Here is a 17,147-nt window from a genome sequence, read left to right as displayed (position 1 = left end):
TAAAAAATGGCCTCAAAAACCAATGTGAAGATTATGGACTGTTTTATTTAATGAAAGCGGTCAGAGAAAATAAGTCTAATTTATCTTTTTTACGCTTGCAGTATGTATGGCACAGCAGAATATTATATGTGGTTTTGTTTTTTCACAGATCTTCAGCGTGATGCTTTTGAAGTGTTGATTAAATGTGCAAATTATATTTATGTTCATTGTTGTCTAAATAGTAACAGGAATGTTGAAATGTTCGAGGGCCTGCTATACCTCAAAACAGGTTGTGGTTTATGCAAGACTCAGATGCCCACTCCTGATTATGCTGATCTGGAGCAAAAACAAGCCAAAGTAAACAGAGGTAATATACAGAGAGTACAGAATCATACATTGAAATAAATGCTTAATTGTCATGGTCTGTCCTCTCTGACCACTGAGACCCCTAGCCAGGTGTCTGACAATCAGTTCAGTACAGCTCATATAAGATACAATTTTGCAAAAAGGAAACAAAATCTTCAATTTCTTCCTACTGTGTCTCACAACACGCACTGCTGGATTGCCACAGCTGTCTGCTACAAGAAATGTCTTAAAAATCCTGGTGTAAATTAAATTGTTCCCTCGGTCCCATAGATGGCTCTCCTTATGTTTAGCAGCTCTAAGCACTGTAGTCCTTGTACCAACCCTGTATCTTCCCCTGCCTGTCTTCCCCAGCATGCACTGGAAAGAGAGAAAATCCCTCTTCCCTTTAAAAGTATAAACATTTTAATCTCTCTGAAAGCAGTTGGATCCATTTCTATGTGCCGTGTACAAATACACATTCAACATGGGCACTGCCCCTCGGTGAACTGTTAAAAATGGATGTGAAAATCCCCAATGTAAGTGCATTGTATATGATATACAATCACATACACTGCAGCTTTCTCGCTAAACTAAATTTCTTGTCAGAGACACTTGGCTTTGATGAAGACTGAGCATAGTAAGATGGAAGTTTTAAAGGAACACTGACAACTTAATTTTAGTATTAAAATCAAAGTTTTTACCAATTGCAATTTGTTAGCCCTGACTAAGACCTGATTATTTCTTACACTTTTCTGTTCAACCCTGCATACTGTGGAAGGGGTCTCCAGGCTGGCCCTGCATAGGCTAGCATGGAAGGCCACTTTAGGTTAGACTGGGGCAGGTCAGAGAAAAGCACACAGATCCACCTTTACACTAATACAGTAGCACCAACAGGGCCGCCCAGAGGATTCAGGGCGCCTGGGGCAAAGCAATTTCAGGGGCACCTTCCATTAAAAAAAGTTGTAATACTATAGAATACTATATTCTCGTGGGGGCCTGGGGCAAATTGCCCCACTTGCCCCCCTCTCTGGGCAGCCCTGAGTGCTAGTACCCCTATGCATCTTGCAATGATGGGCTGTGGCCATGGGGGAAAGGTAAGGAGTGTTGCCCGCAGCCCTGTCATCCAGAGTTAAATGTTACCTCCCCAACTCCTCCACATTCCGGCCACATGGAGTCCAAATTACTCAGGCTCTAGGCAGGTAGAGCATTAAAACCTTACTGTTCTCCATGTTTCTTTCTCCCATTAAATAACTGTGTTTCAGATTATTTTCCCCAAAAAATATTAGCCTGCATTTTGATGTTTACTGCCCATGTTTCTAATCTCTCTAGGTCCCTTCGTACTAGTCCTCTCTGTTTTTCACTGGTGTTGCAATTTTATCCAATTTAATATCCTCTCCTATTTTCACAAATATGTTTCATTTACTCTTCCAGAGCATTACTGAACATTCTAAATGAGAACAGACCTAGTGCAGATCCCTGAAGTACTGTGATAAACACCTCTCAGCTCAATACTTTGCCATTTATCATTACCCTTTGTTTATGTTCTTGAAGCTGGTATTCAGTCCCTTTGGCTGTGTTCCTATCCATGCTAACTTCAATTAATCTGGAAAGCAAACTCTCATGTAACAAATACTGTATCAAATACTTTAAAAAAACAAAATCCGACTATATCTACCATTTTGCCTTTAGCCACCAATTTTATAATGCTTTCATAAGAATATAAGAACGGCCCTACTGGGTCAAACCAAAAGTCCATCTAGCCCAGTATCCTCTCTTCCGACAGTGACCATTGCCAGGTGCCCCAGAGGGAATGAACAGAACAGGTAATCATCAAGTGATCCATGCCCTGTCGCCCATTCCCGGCTTCTGGCAAACAGAGGCTAGGGACACCATCCCTGTCCATCCTGGCTAATTTCCATTGATGGACCCTATCCTTCATGAACTTATCTAGTTCTTTTTTGAACCCTGTTATAGTCTTGGCCTTCAGAACATCCTCTGGCAAGGAGTTCCACAGGTTGACATTGTGTGGAAAAAATACTTCCTTTTGTTTGTTTTAAACCTGCTGCCTATTAATTTCATTTGGTGACCCCTAGTTCTTGTGTTATGAGGAGTAAATAACATTTCCTTATTTACTTTTCTTTAAAAACAAAAATAGCCATGTTTGTTTGGCAAGACTTGATCTGTGTAAACCTAGCTACTTATTGCTCCCCATACGCTGTTATTTTGCAGAACTTTAGTGATTTTTCTCCTTAGTTGTATTTCAGTATTTTGTCAGGGATGGAATTGTGACTAATCAAACTAATGGGGCCATGGTCAAGATACCCACTGCAGAATTATTTTGGGGAGGGGTCTGGGATTCTGTTCTTACAAGGCAACCAGTGGCATATGAAAACAGAGTGAAACATCCTGACCTGAGTCAACACTTAGGGTTGAAGCAAGAAACTCTTCCTGGATGTATATAAATAAAATAGTCCAGTCTGGGCTTAACCTCATGCATTCTTTTTTTGATTGCCTGCATCAGCATGTTCATGGAGGATTTAGCCTTTGTGCCAGACCCTAATATATAATGAGATAGTGTATACATAGACAATGTATGCTTGTATGTATTAATGTTATTGGCAAAGTGTAGCAATAAAATCTTCAACTCCCTGTTCATCTGCTGACCATACAACATATTGAGACATTACTATTACACTGCTAATAAAGTCCTGCTGTATCATATGTTTGTGATAATGATGTGCTTGGAATAGCAATTAAACAACAAAAGTCATTTTCTTACAGCTTAACACAAATTTAGAACCGTGTTGACAGACATGACAGGTCATTGCATTAGTCAATAGGACCACCTGTTCCTGGTTTCTATAAATTAACATACAAGAACTATTTAATCACATTTAAGGGAACCTATTTACATTAAGTGCCTAGGGATATGTTAATGTGATGTTAACGATGCACAGTGAAAAATCACAAAAAGTCAAGAAGTGCAAATTCAAAGGTTCCAAGAAAAACATTAACTTGGTTTAGCCCCATGTTTTGGATGTGCTTAGTATTTGCATTTTGCAACATAGGGATTAAAAGGATAAAGTATATATTTAACCAGAAAAACAAAAGTAGAAATTCTTCGAATTGGAAAAAAGGAACACAGTAACTAACTCAGGATTTGGGCTTTAGCCCAAAACCCCATCCTGTGGTTTATCAATACATTATAAGTGTAACTCATTTTCCCATTTGAGTTTCAGCTTTTGGGAAGCTGTACCTTCAAATACATATTGGATCAGTATTAAAAAAGACTTAGCCTCTCTTCTCTTACATAGCTTTTCTATTTTCCTTTATGTTTGTTTCATGTTCATTTTGTTTGCCTGTTGCTTGATATATTGTTATGAGTTAAATATGTCTGATGGTACCCTCTAATTCTAGTATCTGTAAATGTGTAATGGCCTTGGAGGGAGAGCAGTTTTACTGATCTATAACTTCTATCCATTTTGTTCTTGAGGCTTGCCTCTTTCAAGAAACAAATATTGAGAAAATGACCAGAGGTGCCTTTTCTTTTTTCTTTAACATTGTTAAAATCGAACACAAAAACATAGAAACTTTATTTGCAAAGTTCCTACTCGGGGCATTGTTATAATCATATTTTATAAAGAAAGGTTTCCTAATGGAAATACTGACACAAGCCTGTCGCTTCCAGCACAGGCAAATTATGAACCAGCTATGTTGTTTGTTTTAGTTAGGGAGTAACAGTTCTGTTTATTATATTGTCTAAAGTGCACACTCAAAATAGTGTTTCTGTGAATTCAAGGATAAAACTATCTTACCTGTTTGGATCCCAGTTGTCATCCTACTTGTCATCTGACAAAGACTAAATGCCTGCTTCACATTTCAGTTTTTTTTTAATTGTTTAGAAGGGCACTGCTGTAGTTACTATATAGCAGCTGTGACAATCAACAGAAATTATCCAGTCTGTCCAATCCTGTTCCTATAACTAGAAGAAATTACTGTGATTAAAAGGAGAAGAATGGTAGTTGTCTTTTTGTGTGCTTCTCATTGTGTATTTATAGTAGTTAGGAAGGCAAGTTGTATGAAGCCTTCCAAGTTTGATTCATACTGGATTCATAAAGTTTCCTATCAGCTATCATGCTGCTGTATTTATATTCATTTGGGTTCTCTTCAATGTGTGCATTCATCAACCAAAAAAATGCTAGAAGCAAAATTCAGTTCAAACCAGGCAAGTTTTGTGAAGTTCTAAGAGCCTGTGTGATTCTGCGTCTTGGTGCCACAAGCAGAGTGGATGGTAGCCACCTCAGAAAATTCTCTTTTGTAGGTTGAAGTTAGGGAATGAAAGATTGAGAGGCTTAAAAATTCTGCAAATGCAAAACTGTGTTGGAGGATATATGAAGAAGAGAAAGATGGAAAGATTCAAAGAGAGATTGGATGTTTATATGGATAACAAGAATATACAGTTATAACAGTTAATGCAAACAAAGTTTTGGAAGGGGATAGAAAGTCTCATGCTTCAGCATTTAAGCAGGTCTCTATTATGGGTTAGGATGAGACCTTCCCAGGAGTAAATTATCCCACACATGTCTACTGTGACATTCTTGCATCTTCCTCTGAGTCATCTGTTGCTAGCCAGTTTTGAAGACAGGATGCTAGCTTAGACGGACTTCAGGTCTGATACAGTCTGGCTATCCCTATGTTCCTTTGTAGAAGGCAACTGATGTTGGTGGAACTTGAGAAGATCAAGTGCATTTATATTTATTACATCAATTTTCCTTTGATTTGACATGTCCTCCAATGTACTACGTACATGTATTGCCACAAGAAGGGGGATTTCGGCAAACGTATAGATGCTATGATTTCCACAGCAGCCACAACTTGGGCCAGAAATTCTAAGGATGCAAACACTTGGAAATGCATGGAAGCCATTCATGTGTGGTGTAGAGGTATTACTTGACTAGCTGCAGTGTGAGATGAGAACTGTCTGATTACTGTAGACAGCATGATATGGCAAGGAGGTCAAGGTATAGCGCAGGACAATGTACAAGAGAGAGGGTCATCCCTGATAAATGCTGCCATGGTGGATTGTGGGGGAGTATCCACAACACACAAAAAAGGATGTAGCTACCTGTCATCTTTACTCATCCTGGTGTTGTTACTACATGTAGAAATGGGATTTGAAAAGTAAATGTGCTCACTATATGCAACTTCTAAACAAAATTTAGAAATATTTTTAATGATACATTTTAGTTTATAGATTTCTAAATAATTTTACTTTATTTTTTCAGAGAGCCCCCTGGTTTAAGAACTTTATATCTGATAGTGTAGGACCTGGTTACTATGTCAATGAATTCAGAAGCATCTTATCTACTGCAATCCCTGACTCTACTCTCTCTAATGTGTTGTTTCTTTAGACAAAATCAGTTGTATTTTTAAATTGCATAGTGTTTTGATTGAATCTTTTCTTATGTGAAAGGTCTGCTAATCCCTTGGTAATTAACACTTTCATAGGTCACTAAAGTTTAGAGGAATGTGCTTATTTTTTTAAAAAATGGTCTTTAAGAAAAGATCCCAGAGATTTAATGAAAAAGAATTATGCACATCACATTCTACCTGTCAATGATCTTGATGGTAAAACTTGAATTTTAAATTTTCTCCCCATTGTTGGGATTCTAAGGAATGGCAATGATTGTTAGAAATTGTTCTACAACATTTACAGAAACTCTCAACTACAGATTACAGTATTTGTGGAGCCATTTTATTTACGGTGCAAGTAGTAAGCAGCTTGTAACAGAAATAATATACAGTTCAGTACATTTTTCTCATTTTTGCTTTAACTCAAATGCACTAATACTTTCAAATATAACTTTACAGTTGTTTTCATTTCAGTTAATCTCCTACAAAGGTATTGTCTCATGGATACCAATTATGTGCATTTCTTGCATTATTGTTTAAATCTTCGTGTCCAGATACAATAAATGCAGATGATAACTTGTAATGTTGCAATAGTGGTACAGAATCATGAGGCCATTAATAATCATAGAATCATAGGGTTAGAAGGACTGCAAGGGTCATCTAGTCTAACTCCCTGCCAAGATTCAGTAAAGACACTTCCACAACTTCCTGAGGCATCTGTTCCATTGTCCTACTGTTCTTACAGTTAAAAAGTTTTTCCTGAGTTTTAATCTAAGTCTGCTATGCTGTAGTTTGAACCCATTGCCCCTTGTCCTGCCCTGTCTGGCAAGAGAGAACAACTTTTCTCCATCTTTTTTATGTCAGCCTTTCAAGTATCCGAAGACTGCTATCATATCCCCTCTTAATCTCCTCTTTTTGAAACTAAACATGCCTAGTTCCTTCAGACTTTGCTCGTATGGCTTGCATTCCATCCCTTTGATCATCTTTGTCACTCACCTCTGGATCCTTTCCAGTTTCTCTACATCCTTTCTATATATTGGTGACCAAAATTGGACACAGTACTCCAGCTGAGGCCTAACTAGCATCTGTGACTTACATGTTATACCTCTGTTAATGCAACCTAAAATTGCATTTGCTTTTTTTGCAACAGTATCACATCGCTGATTCATGTTGAGGGTATGATCCACCACAACTCCCAGATCCTTCTCAGTAGTACTGCTGCCAAGCCAGTTTTCCTCTAATCTGTATTTGTGCATTTGGTTTTTCTTCCCTAAGTGTAGCACCTTAAATTTGTCTTTGTTGAACTTCATTTTGTTGTCTATAGCCCTGTTCTCCAATCTATCAAGATCCCTAAATTTTAGCTCTATCCTCCAGAGTATTTGCAACCCCCACTCCCAGCTTTGTGTCATCTGAAAACTTGATCAGTCTGCTCGCTATACCTACATCCAGGTAATTAATAAAGATGTTAAACAACACTGGACCCAGAACAGATCCCTGAGGAACCCCACTTTAGACCTCACTCCAATTAATTAATAGTTACTCTTTGTTTGTGATTGTTTAACCAGTTATGTATCAAGTTATGTATCCACATTTCTCCAGCTTACTTAATAGAATGGTATGTGGGAATGTGTCAAAAGGCTTGCTGAAGTCCAGGTATATTATGTCCACCTCATTTCCCCTATCCACCAAGTCTATTACTCTGTCAAAAAAGGAAATCAAACTGGTTTGGCATGACTGGAACTTCTTGGTCAATCCATGTTGGCTGATAGTGATTATCCCTTCATCATTCAGGTGCTTGCAAATTGAATGTTTTATACATTGCTCTAATAGCTTCTCAGATATTGAAGACAGGCTGCCTGGTTTATAGTTCCCCAGTTCCACATTTTCCCCCTTTTTGAAGATGGGCACTACATTAGCCCTTCTCCAGTCTTCCTGGATCTCTCCTGTCATCCATAAGTTTGTAAATATTATTTCCAGTAGCTAATTCCTTCAGTACCCTCTGGTGAATAGCATCTGGTCCTGCTGAGTTGAATTCATTCAAATTGGTCAGAAGATCTCTGATGTGTTCTTTACTTCTCCCGATCTGCATCCCTTCCCTTTATTGTCTCTGGTAACTTTGCTAGTCATCTGGTCACATGAGAAGACTGAAGCAAAGTAGGGATTGAATAGCTCTGCTCTCCTATCATCTTCCATTACCACCTCCATTGAGCAGCGGACTCACACCATTCTTGATCTTTCTTTTTTGTCTGACATATTTGAAGAACCCCTTCCTGTTGTCTCTATCATTTTTTGCCAGCTGTAACTCATTCTTTGCCTTGGCTTTCCTGATTTTGTTCCCTACATGCTCGTGCTATTCCAATGTATAGTTCCTTGGTGACATGCCCCTCCTTCCATTTCCTGTATGTATCCCTTTTTAGTTTTTAGATATCTAAAAAGCTCTTTGTGCAGCCACATTGGCCTCCTGCGGCTCTTCTTATCTTTACTATGCATCGCAGTAGCTTGATGTTGAGTCTCTAGTATTACATCTTTTAAGAACTTCCAGTCCCCTTCGACTCCTTTTCTTCCTAACTGGTCTTTCCATGGGACCTTGCCTACTATTTCTCTGAGTTAGTTGAAATCACATTTCTGAAGTCCAGCATCCTTGTTTTGCTGTTCTCATCTCCTCCTTTTCATAGGATCTTGAATTCAATCTGATCATGATCACTTCCTCCCAAGTTCCTGACCACCTTCACTTTTGCAACTAATTCATTCCCATTGATCAAAAACAGATCCAAAATGGATGACCTGCTGGGTGTTTCCTCAACTTTCTGAATCACAAATCTGTCCCCTATGCATGCTAAGAATTTGCAGGATGTATTACGTTTTGCTGCAATAGTGTTCTAACAGATATCAGGGAAGTTAAAATCCACTATTAATGCTAGCTCATGGGTGTTAACTAATCTTGTTACCTGCTTGTAGATAGAATGACTCATTCACTTCCTCTTCCTGATTTGGTGGTCTATAATAGACTCCCATCATAACATCGCTACTATTCTTTTCCCTTATTATCCTCATTTAGAGTCTCAGTACGTCTGTCACTCCGTTCCCGTTGGACTTCGGAGCAAGTGTATACATTCTTGATGTAAAGCACAACATCTCTGTTTTTCCCATAGCTATCCTTTCGGAACATGCGATATCCCTCAATGCTGGTACTCCTATCATGGCAGTTGTCTCACCAAGTCGCTGTGATGCCAATTAAGTCATAATTTTCTTCATATAGCATGACTTCTAGATCATCCTGCTTGTTCCCCATACTCCCTGAATTTGTATACAGGTATTGAAGATATTTGCCAGACTGCCCTGTTGCTTTTTTTTCTTTTTAATGCAGTTGCGATTTCTAGACCCTTCTCCAGAAATTAGCCCCGTTCCCAATCATTACCCACATTAGGAGTAAAGTGAATATATATATTTTTTTCTTTTTTTTTTGCAGATGTCATTCATACTGTGGGACCAATAGCAAGAGGCCATATCAGTGATACTCATAAAGAAGACCTGGCAAGTTGTTATAAATCATCCCTGAAACTGGCAAAAGAAAACAATATCAGATCAATTGTAAGTACTTCATAAAGATGTATTATTTCTTTATGTGGGGTATTTTTCCTCAGGTTTTAGCAGCATTCTAGGGATTAATAAAAATCTTTAAGATCATGCATGTCATATGTGGTATTCAAGAACAAGAAATTGAGAGTTGTTAATGCAGCACGACTGGAAGAGAAAGGAATAAGGATAGCCTGGGGGTGGCACAAAAGCTGGGCTGGTAAAGCAGTTGTATCTAACACACTTCTGTTCCACTAAGAACTGACAGGAAGAGAACGGCTCCAATGGTTAATTTTACATGTTATGATCCTCCTAAAAAACTTAGCAGGAGGCCGTTGGTCAAATAGTTGACTCTGCAGAATATAACCTCAGTAATTACTGAGGGGGGGATGATTGTGGTCTAGTGACTTATTCTGTAAATTAATTTTTTTCTTAAAAATAGAGATGAAAAGAGATGGTCAAATAACATAATTTATAACATCACCCCACCAGAATCCATCACCATAAATGTATAATTTATGATCTGTAAAAGAATTGTTTTATTATGTTTCATTTAATAAGCATGGTTCCTTGATCTTATGAAATACATCTCATGCTTTGTATTTCAAAGGGCCAGATTTTCAAAGTTAGAAAGGTGCATTTATATGCATATGTTTGGATGTGCCTATCATATTTGCATATATTTGATGAGTTTGCATACTCAGGCATTTGTATGCGCTAGTTACAGTCTTCAATAGCTAAGAGCACGTCTTCACTACCCGCCGGATCGGCGGGAAGCGATCGATCTATTGGGGATCGACTCATCGCGTCTAGTGAAGACGTGATAAAATCGATCCCCGATGGCTCTGCCGTCGACTCGGGAAATCCACCGCGGCAAGAGGCGGAAGTGGAGTTGACAGCGGCGCGGCAGCAGTCGACTCACCACCGTCCTCACAGCCAGGTAAGTCGACCTAAAATACGCAACTTCAGCTACGCTATTCACGTAGCTGAAGTTGCATATCTTAGGTTGACCCCCCTCCCCCGTAGTGTAGACCTAGCTTTATTGTGCATAGACTACATTTATGTGCATACATCAAGTATGCACATGCATAAGTGAGACGTGCAAATGTATATGCACAACTGTGCAAGCTTTACTTGGAATATGTATCCACCAATTATATCGGTTAGGTAAATATGTCTAAATGGAGGTTAGTATTTCTAATGCGTGAACTTAGGAAATTCTCAGTCGTATATTGGCCAGATTCTCAGCTGATGGAAATCATAACTCTACTGAAGTCATTAGCTGTGACTGGCCTTTATCGGTCTTTATTTTTAATCCTGCTCCAGTTGCTGAAGCTCATTTTACATCTTAACTAAACGATTTAGTACTTGAATGGAGGCTCTAAAAATACATTTCTGATTGAATAAACAACAAGAAAGTGAGATTATTAAAACAGGAGTTGGGGAGACAAGAGGTAGATATCATAGTCTGGAGAAAGTCAGATCGAAGTTAATCAAAATGATGTAAAGAAGGAAGAAAATATTGTTCCATTAACTGTTTCAGATAAAACAGTGTATTGACTTCGTAAAACTATTTGTAACAAGTAAGCAGCTGAAATCTAGTCTGGTTTGAAAATATCCTTGGTGATCAATGCCAGCTGTTCCTAAATTTCTGTTAATGACTTCTGATTTTAAAATAAAACCAACATTTATTTAAGAAATTTTGATGAGGACTGTTCCTCATGGGGTAGAATTTTAGAAAGATTTAAAAATATTCTCATGTTAAATTTGAATTTACTGTAGATATTTCATTTTTGAATTGTAAGTGTAGTATTCAGTTTCTTTTTGCCATGATCAAATTTCATCCAAAAAGGGAAGTGGACTGACACAATGTTTAGTGTGACATGGGCAATGTGGCTGTAATAATTGCATGGCAACATCCCGGCATTGTGCTGTTTATATCCCGTTAAACAAACATACTTTATAGCCCAGTCTACTTGGGCAAAGAAGGTGTTTTTCAATCAAGTTAGATCAATTAAATTAGCTCAGTTCAGTTGAACCTTGAAGCCTGCATAAAACCTGTGTAGACGAAGTATGACATCTTTAGATAGTTTGAGCTGATTATGTTGTAGCCTAGGCTTCAAATTAAGATACACCAACTCAATCTAAAATATGTGAATCTATGTTTAGACAAGTGTCCATGAGGTAGATGGGGGTTAAGGCGAATTAAGCTAATACAATTGAGTTAACTCAGTTGGCAAATGTACCTTTTTGCCCAGGTAGTCATACTCTCTGGAGCTGCAGCAGGCAAAATACTACCCACTGATTCTTTTCTGGATACAGAGCTATGCTGCTGTGCATGTTGGCTTGTTTTAATTCCTAATGGAGTGCTTTTCATACGTTACAACATTCAATCAGATGAATCCAACTTTGGCTTTATATAGCCAGTCACTAAAGAGATAAATGACAACCAGTTAGGTTGGGTTCCTTTATTTAAACTTCGTGTTTGTTCAGTTTGGAAAGGAGAAGACTGAGAGGGGACATGATAGCAGTTTTCAGGTATCCAAAAGGGTGTCATAAGGAGGAGGGAGAAAACTTGTTCACCGTAGCCTCTAAGATTAGAACAAGAAGCAATGGGCTTAAACTGCAGCAAGGGAGGTTTAGGTTGAACATCAGGAAAAAGTTCCTAACTGTCAGGGTGGTTAAACACTGGAATAAATTGCCTAAGGAGGTTGTGGAATCTCCATCTCTGGAGATATTTAAGAGTAGGTTAGATAAATGTCTATCAGGGATGGTCTAGACAGTACTTGGTCCTGCCATGAGGGCAGGGGACTGGACTCGATGACCTCTCGAGGTCCCTTCCAGTCCTAGAATCTATGAATCTATATACAATAGAATTGAAAATATTCTCTCTCTAGTCATTTTTGCTCTTTCTATTTATTTTAAAATTCCATGAGAATGAATATTCAAAGAAAACATCCCCTTTGTTCCTTCTGTGAGGCTGGCAGTGAGATCTTCTTTTTGCTGCAGTGGCAATGTTCCTCCTGGCTCCAGCCCCTTATTCTAGTACAGTCAGACCAGTGAGAACAGGCTTGAGAATCAGATGAAACTAGTGAGATACTTTGGGTAAGAAAGGACAAAATGGAAATAGCAAAGGAGGAACTGCACCAGCAGTAAGCCCCCAAGCCAGGGCCAGTGTGAAAATGACTCTTTAAGTAGCTGTTGGGGGAATTGCATAAAAATTCTTGACTCTAGATGTTAATTAGGTCCTAAATATAGAATAATAATGATACTATTGAGTTATACACAGGATAGCCTTGTGTTTAGAAAGTAAAGAATATGACTGAAGGAGAAGCTATCCTGGATTTACATCTTATCACAAGGAACTGATTGTGCATGTGGGCACAATAAGGAAGTGCAGTGCTATTAACTAGTGTAACCCACACCTCCTGGGTGTGGTGTTCTGTCCCATCTAATGGCACCGAGACCACTCAGAGAGAGTTAATTGAGTCTGCTTTACAGCCTTAGCTAAGAGCCATGTGGCTTTTAGCTCATGCAATAGAGGCTCATACACTAAGTTCCAGAGGTTCCAGGTTTGATCCCGCCTGCGGATGGCTGGGGTCTGTCGGTACTAGGGTGACCAGATGTCCCGATTTTATAGGGACAGTCCCGATTTTGGGGTCTTTTTCTTATATAGGGTCCTATTACCGCCCCCACCCCCTGTCCTTATTTTTCACACTTGCTGTCTGGTCACCCTAGTCGGTACACTAGCACTAGATGAATCGTAAATATTTCTGTTGTCTGGCAATTTCCAAAAATTCTTTTCAGGTTGATCTAAAACCACATTTTTCAACGTTTTCTGCTAATTGAAAAGTTGGAAAAAATTTCCAGTTGGATCAACACAAAATGAAATTCTCTCTTTTTGTGGCCGCAATGACTATTCCACAGTTTTCCCTGTTCTAGTAATAATTATAAACTACTTGAGTTAAATGCACTAAATACTGAGCTCCCAGAACACAGCAGTGCAAATGGATGAGATGCCCATCATGCTTACAGGCATTAGGAAGCTTAGTAAGTATGGTAGAAGTTTTAAAATCCATGGGGAAGATCCTGAGCCGATGTAAAGGGTCACAGGTCCATTGACTTCAGGAAACCTATGACAGTTACATCAACTGAATGGAAGAAGTCTGGAGCAACCAAATATATAATTCAGTAATTAAATAGCAGCAGACCACAGCTTTTTTGAAGAGAAAAATAGAAGGAGTAAGAAATAGCCAAAGGGACTTCACAAGACACAGCTTGGAAATCTGAAGGAAAAAACACTCAAATAGATGTAGAGGAAAGGGAGGGAAGCAAACAAAAAGAACTTCAGCCAGTTAAAGCTTGCAGCTGAAAAAGTAAGGGCAACAGTAGTACACAATATGAACAGAATGCTAATGGTCATTAAAGGGATGAGGGGAATCCGGACTGTCACCGATATATGTGGAGTTGGGAGAAGAGAAAGGAGAAAAAAAGGTGCTGCATTCACAAATGAGGAAGAAGAGGAAATCAGCTTGTTTGAAATGACTGAGTTGCTTTGTAAAATTGTTCTTTAATAAAAATGATAAAGGCAATTGGGAAGTAACAAAAATGTTCAGTCGGCTGCGGATTAAAAGCTAATAAAGGAATACTTGGAAATATGGTTACATACAAATAAGCAGTCTAAACGATAGGGAGTCAGGCATATTAAAGGGATTAGCTAATGAATACATTGAACCACCAGTAGTTAGTTTTGAAACGTCAAAGAGAAGCCAGAAGGCACCAGAAGATAGATCAGGGCCCCATTGTGCCTAGTCACTGTGCAAACACCTGACAAAGAATTTAAATTTATCTCAAAGATCTTACAATCTAAGACGGGAAAATAAAATGAATGTATTACTTAACATTTAAAAGGAAAAGCTGGCAATCCTAGAAATTAGCTCTGAAAATCTTACTTGAATAAATATTGCTATTGGTGGTGTGGTTGTGAACAGTGTCATATGGGCTTGAAATTGGCTGAAGCACCATCAACGAAGAATAATGATACATGGCAATTTATCAAGTGGGAGGGAGAAATGCATTGAGGTGACTCAGGGTGCAGTAGTAAGCACAGTTTAATTTATCATCTTTATTAATGATTTTTGAAGAATGGGTAAACAACTCAATTAAATTTTCTGATGATAATAAATTAGAAGGTGTTGGAAACATTAGTCAGGGACAGAGATATAATGCAAATAGATCTAGAGAAGCTACAGGGTAATGCCTGATCCAACTCCCACGTGGTCACTGGCTGTTTTAGCTTTGGCTTTAATGGAAGACGGATCAGAACCATAGCCTGAAACTAAAATGTCATTGAACATAGAAAAAGTCCAGGCTATCACATCTGGAGAAAATAATCCAGTTCACAGATACTTAGTCAAACAGAGAGGTAATAGCAAAAATGACTTAGATAATGACCCTCAAATTGGAGATGGACTTTCATTAACATATAATACCTTCCTCCCGCGCTGCATAAAAAAGCCAATTAATTGTTATGCTGCTGATAGAGAGGCATCGCATAACAGAGTGGTGATAGGCTCTGTTTATAAGTAGGCTTGGCACAATTCAATTTTTATGTTTTAGAATATTGATGGAAAATATCAATGTTTATTTTAAGCATATTTTTCAATTTTTATCAACTGACATTTTCTGAGTTGTGGGAAATTATGGGAGGGCAGACAGTTTTTTAATGGCGGATGTTAACATTCAAAAAGTTACAGCTTTATAACTGTTAAAACACAATCTGTCAACATCACAAGTCAAAATATACAAAGTAAATGTCCTTAAATCAAACTCTACGTTCTCAAGTAGCATTTTTCTTACTTTGCCTGTCTGTAAATTTCTATTGTTACCAAAGGCAATATTTCTGAGTGTATGATGAAATTGACATCTACAAACAAAAATCTAAACCCTCCAAGTCTATTTATAATGCAGTGATGAGAATGATGCATAGATTCTGGACAGCTCAGTATAAAAAAAAACATCCTGCAGAAAAGCAACAGGCAGTGGTTAAGAATTTGGAGATATAGATTTATGAGAAAAGATTAAAAATCCCAATGTGAATATGGTAAAATGACAGTTTGGTGGTGGTGGTATTTATTTGTATTGCGCTAGTGCCTAAGGCTTCAGTTATAGATCAGGGCCCCATTGTGCCTAGTCACTGTGCAAACACCTGACAAAGAATTGAAATTTATCTCAAAGATCTTACAATCTAAGATGTGATACAATAAATGGATGCAAAAAACTCGCCAAGAGGAGCACAAGGAAATAATGAGATGGCGCTGATTAACACAATAAGCAATAGTCACCACACACCAGCTGCCTAACCAACGTCAAGAATTTTGTAGGCATTATGGTAGAAGAGAGTTATAAGAAGGATTTGTTAACTATCAATAAGTAAACAGGGTGTCAACAATAAGGTGGAAGAGGAGTTATTTAGGGTGATCCAAAGAGGTTTTTTTTTTAAGAGTAAATATATAAAAGTGAGCAAAGACAGTTTGTTAAACATAAAAAACAAATTCTGAATGATGTTATAAATTATCCTATGAAATCAATCTCCTAAATATTGTAATCCCAATTACTGAGTCAACTGAAACTAAGCTTGACTAAGCACTGCAGAATAGACAATAGGTAACAATTCTGCATTAAAATGGGAAATGGACAAAATATCCTAATTAGGTCTCTTCCATTTCAAATATCTATATTTTCCTAATAGACAGCATTATAGGCCAAATTAATTGCTGGCATATTAGGCAAATTAGTGGGAGTTGCAGCTGCTTACTCTAGGGATTAATTTGGTCCATTGCGTTTAACATACTTTTGAAATTATTTAATAGAAGTGTATTAACATTGCCAGAGGGCACTAGTTCTGTTTTAATTTAAGAATGGGTGGAGGGTGTTTTGAAACCATGTTGACAGACTGAAACTTCTTAGTCCATCAAGGATTTCCTCACCATAAACTTCACTCAGCCCTACTTGTGATTGACATGCTCTCAAACTTAAGTGTCAGTTAAAGCCTGAGAGGTAGTTAAACAGACGCTTTCAAAACTTCACAGAAAATAAAAAAGGGCTGCTGAATTAGTGTGGCTTGGAAATGAAACAAAGGGATTATCTTAAATTCACAATGAAAACAAAAAGTAAAGTTATTATTGATTTTTCAATCGCAAGGCGGAGGCCTCTTCCATGACTGTTATGAAAATGAAAAAGTTGTATGCAGGAAAATAACTCAGCTCAAACAAACAACCATTTCTCAGGTTTTTATTCAGCAATGAAATTCTCAGCATGGCATCTTAAAGACAGAGGTAACTCGTAAAGCAACAGCAAAGAAGATTCCTTGAGACCACACACTCTGATCTCTAACTCAAGGGAGAATTACAGCCGGTGTGTGGGATTTAAAGGGAATCAACAAAGAATGTGGGTTTGAGAGATACCTAAATGGCTGTCTCTACAGCCACCAAAAACTGCAGTAAAAGAAATCAAAGGATATGGTTTAAATCAGAAAATCTGCAACTAAAAATCAAATCTCTGGGCAGCTTGGGGAAGTGTTTGTGTTGGTTCCTGAACATGAACAGACTGGATTTCTTTTCTGTATTGATTATAAGAGTTAGTGTCCTTTTGGTGTATTTAGTTCTAGTCAATTTCCCTCATATTGAGGAACTAAAGCAGAGTTTCCAAAGAAAAAAACAAAATAGCATATATTCAAACGTTCTAACTATATACAGAGGAAATGTTAACTAAGCATATTGTTTATTATGTACACAGTTCATATTGCTAGTTTATGTACACATGGTTTATTTTTT

The 17,147-nt window shown here is 38.0% G+C and overlaps 1 protein-coding gene across 15 annotated transcripts in view; it reads left to right on the top strand.

Moving 5' to 3' along the window:
• MACROD2 (mono-ADP ribosylhydrolase 2) overlaps positions 1–17,147 on the top strand; it is a 1,307,214-nt gene that overhangs the window by 781,862 nt on the left and 508,205 nt on the right. For all 15 annotated transcript variants that reach the window (XM_042847036.2, XM_042847039.2, XM_042847056.2 and 12 more), the window contains one exon: positions 9,206–9,327. In XM_042847036.2, coding sequence (XP_042702970.2) covers positions 9,206–9,327 — 122 coding nt within the window. The remainder of the gene's footprint in view (positions 1–9,205; positions 9,328–17,147) is intronic.

The sequence above is a fragment of the Chrysemys picta genome, chromosome 3, assembly GCF_011386835.1.
Source record: "Chrysemys picta bellii isolate R12L10 chromosome 3, ASM1138683v2, whole genome shotgun sequence".
NCBI lineage: Eukaryota > Metazoa > Chordata > Testudines > Emydidae > Chrysemys > Chrysemys picta.
The sequence above is the reverse complement of the archived record's forward strand: the minus strand, read 5'-3'. Positions and strand labels throughout refer to the sequence as shown.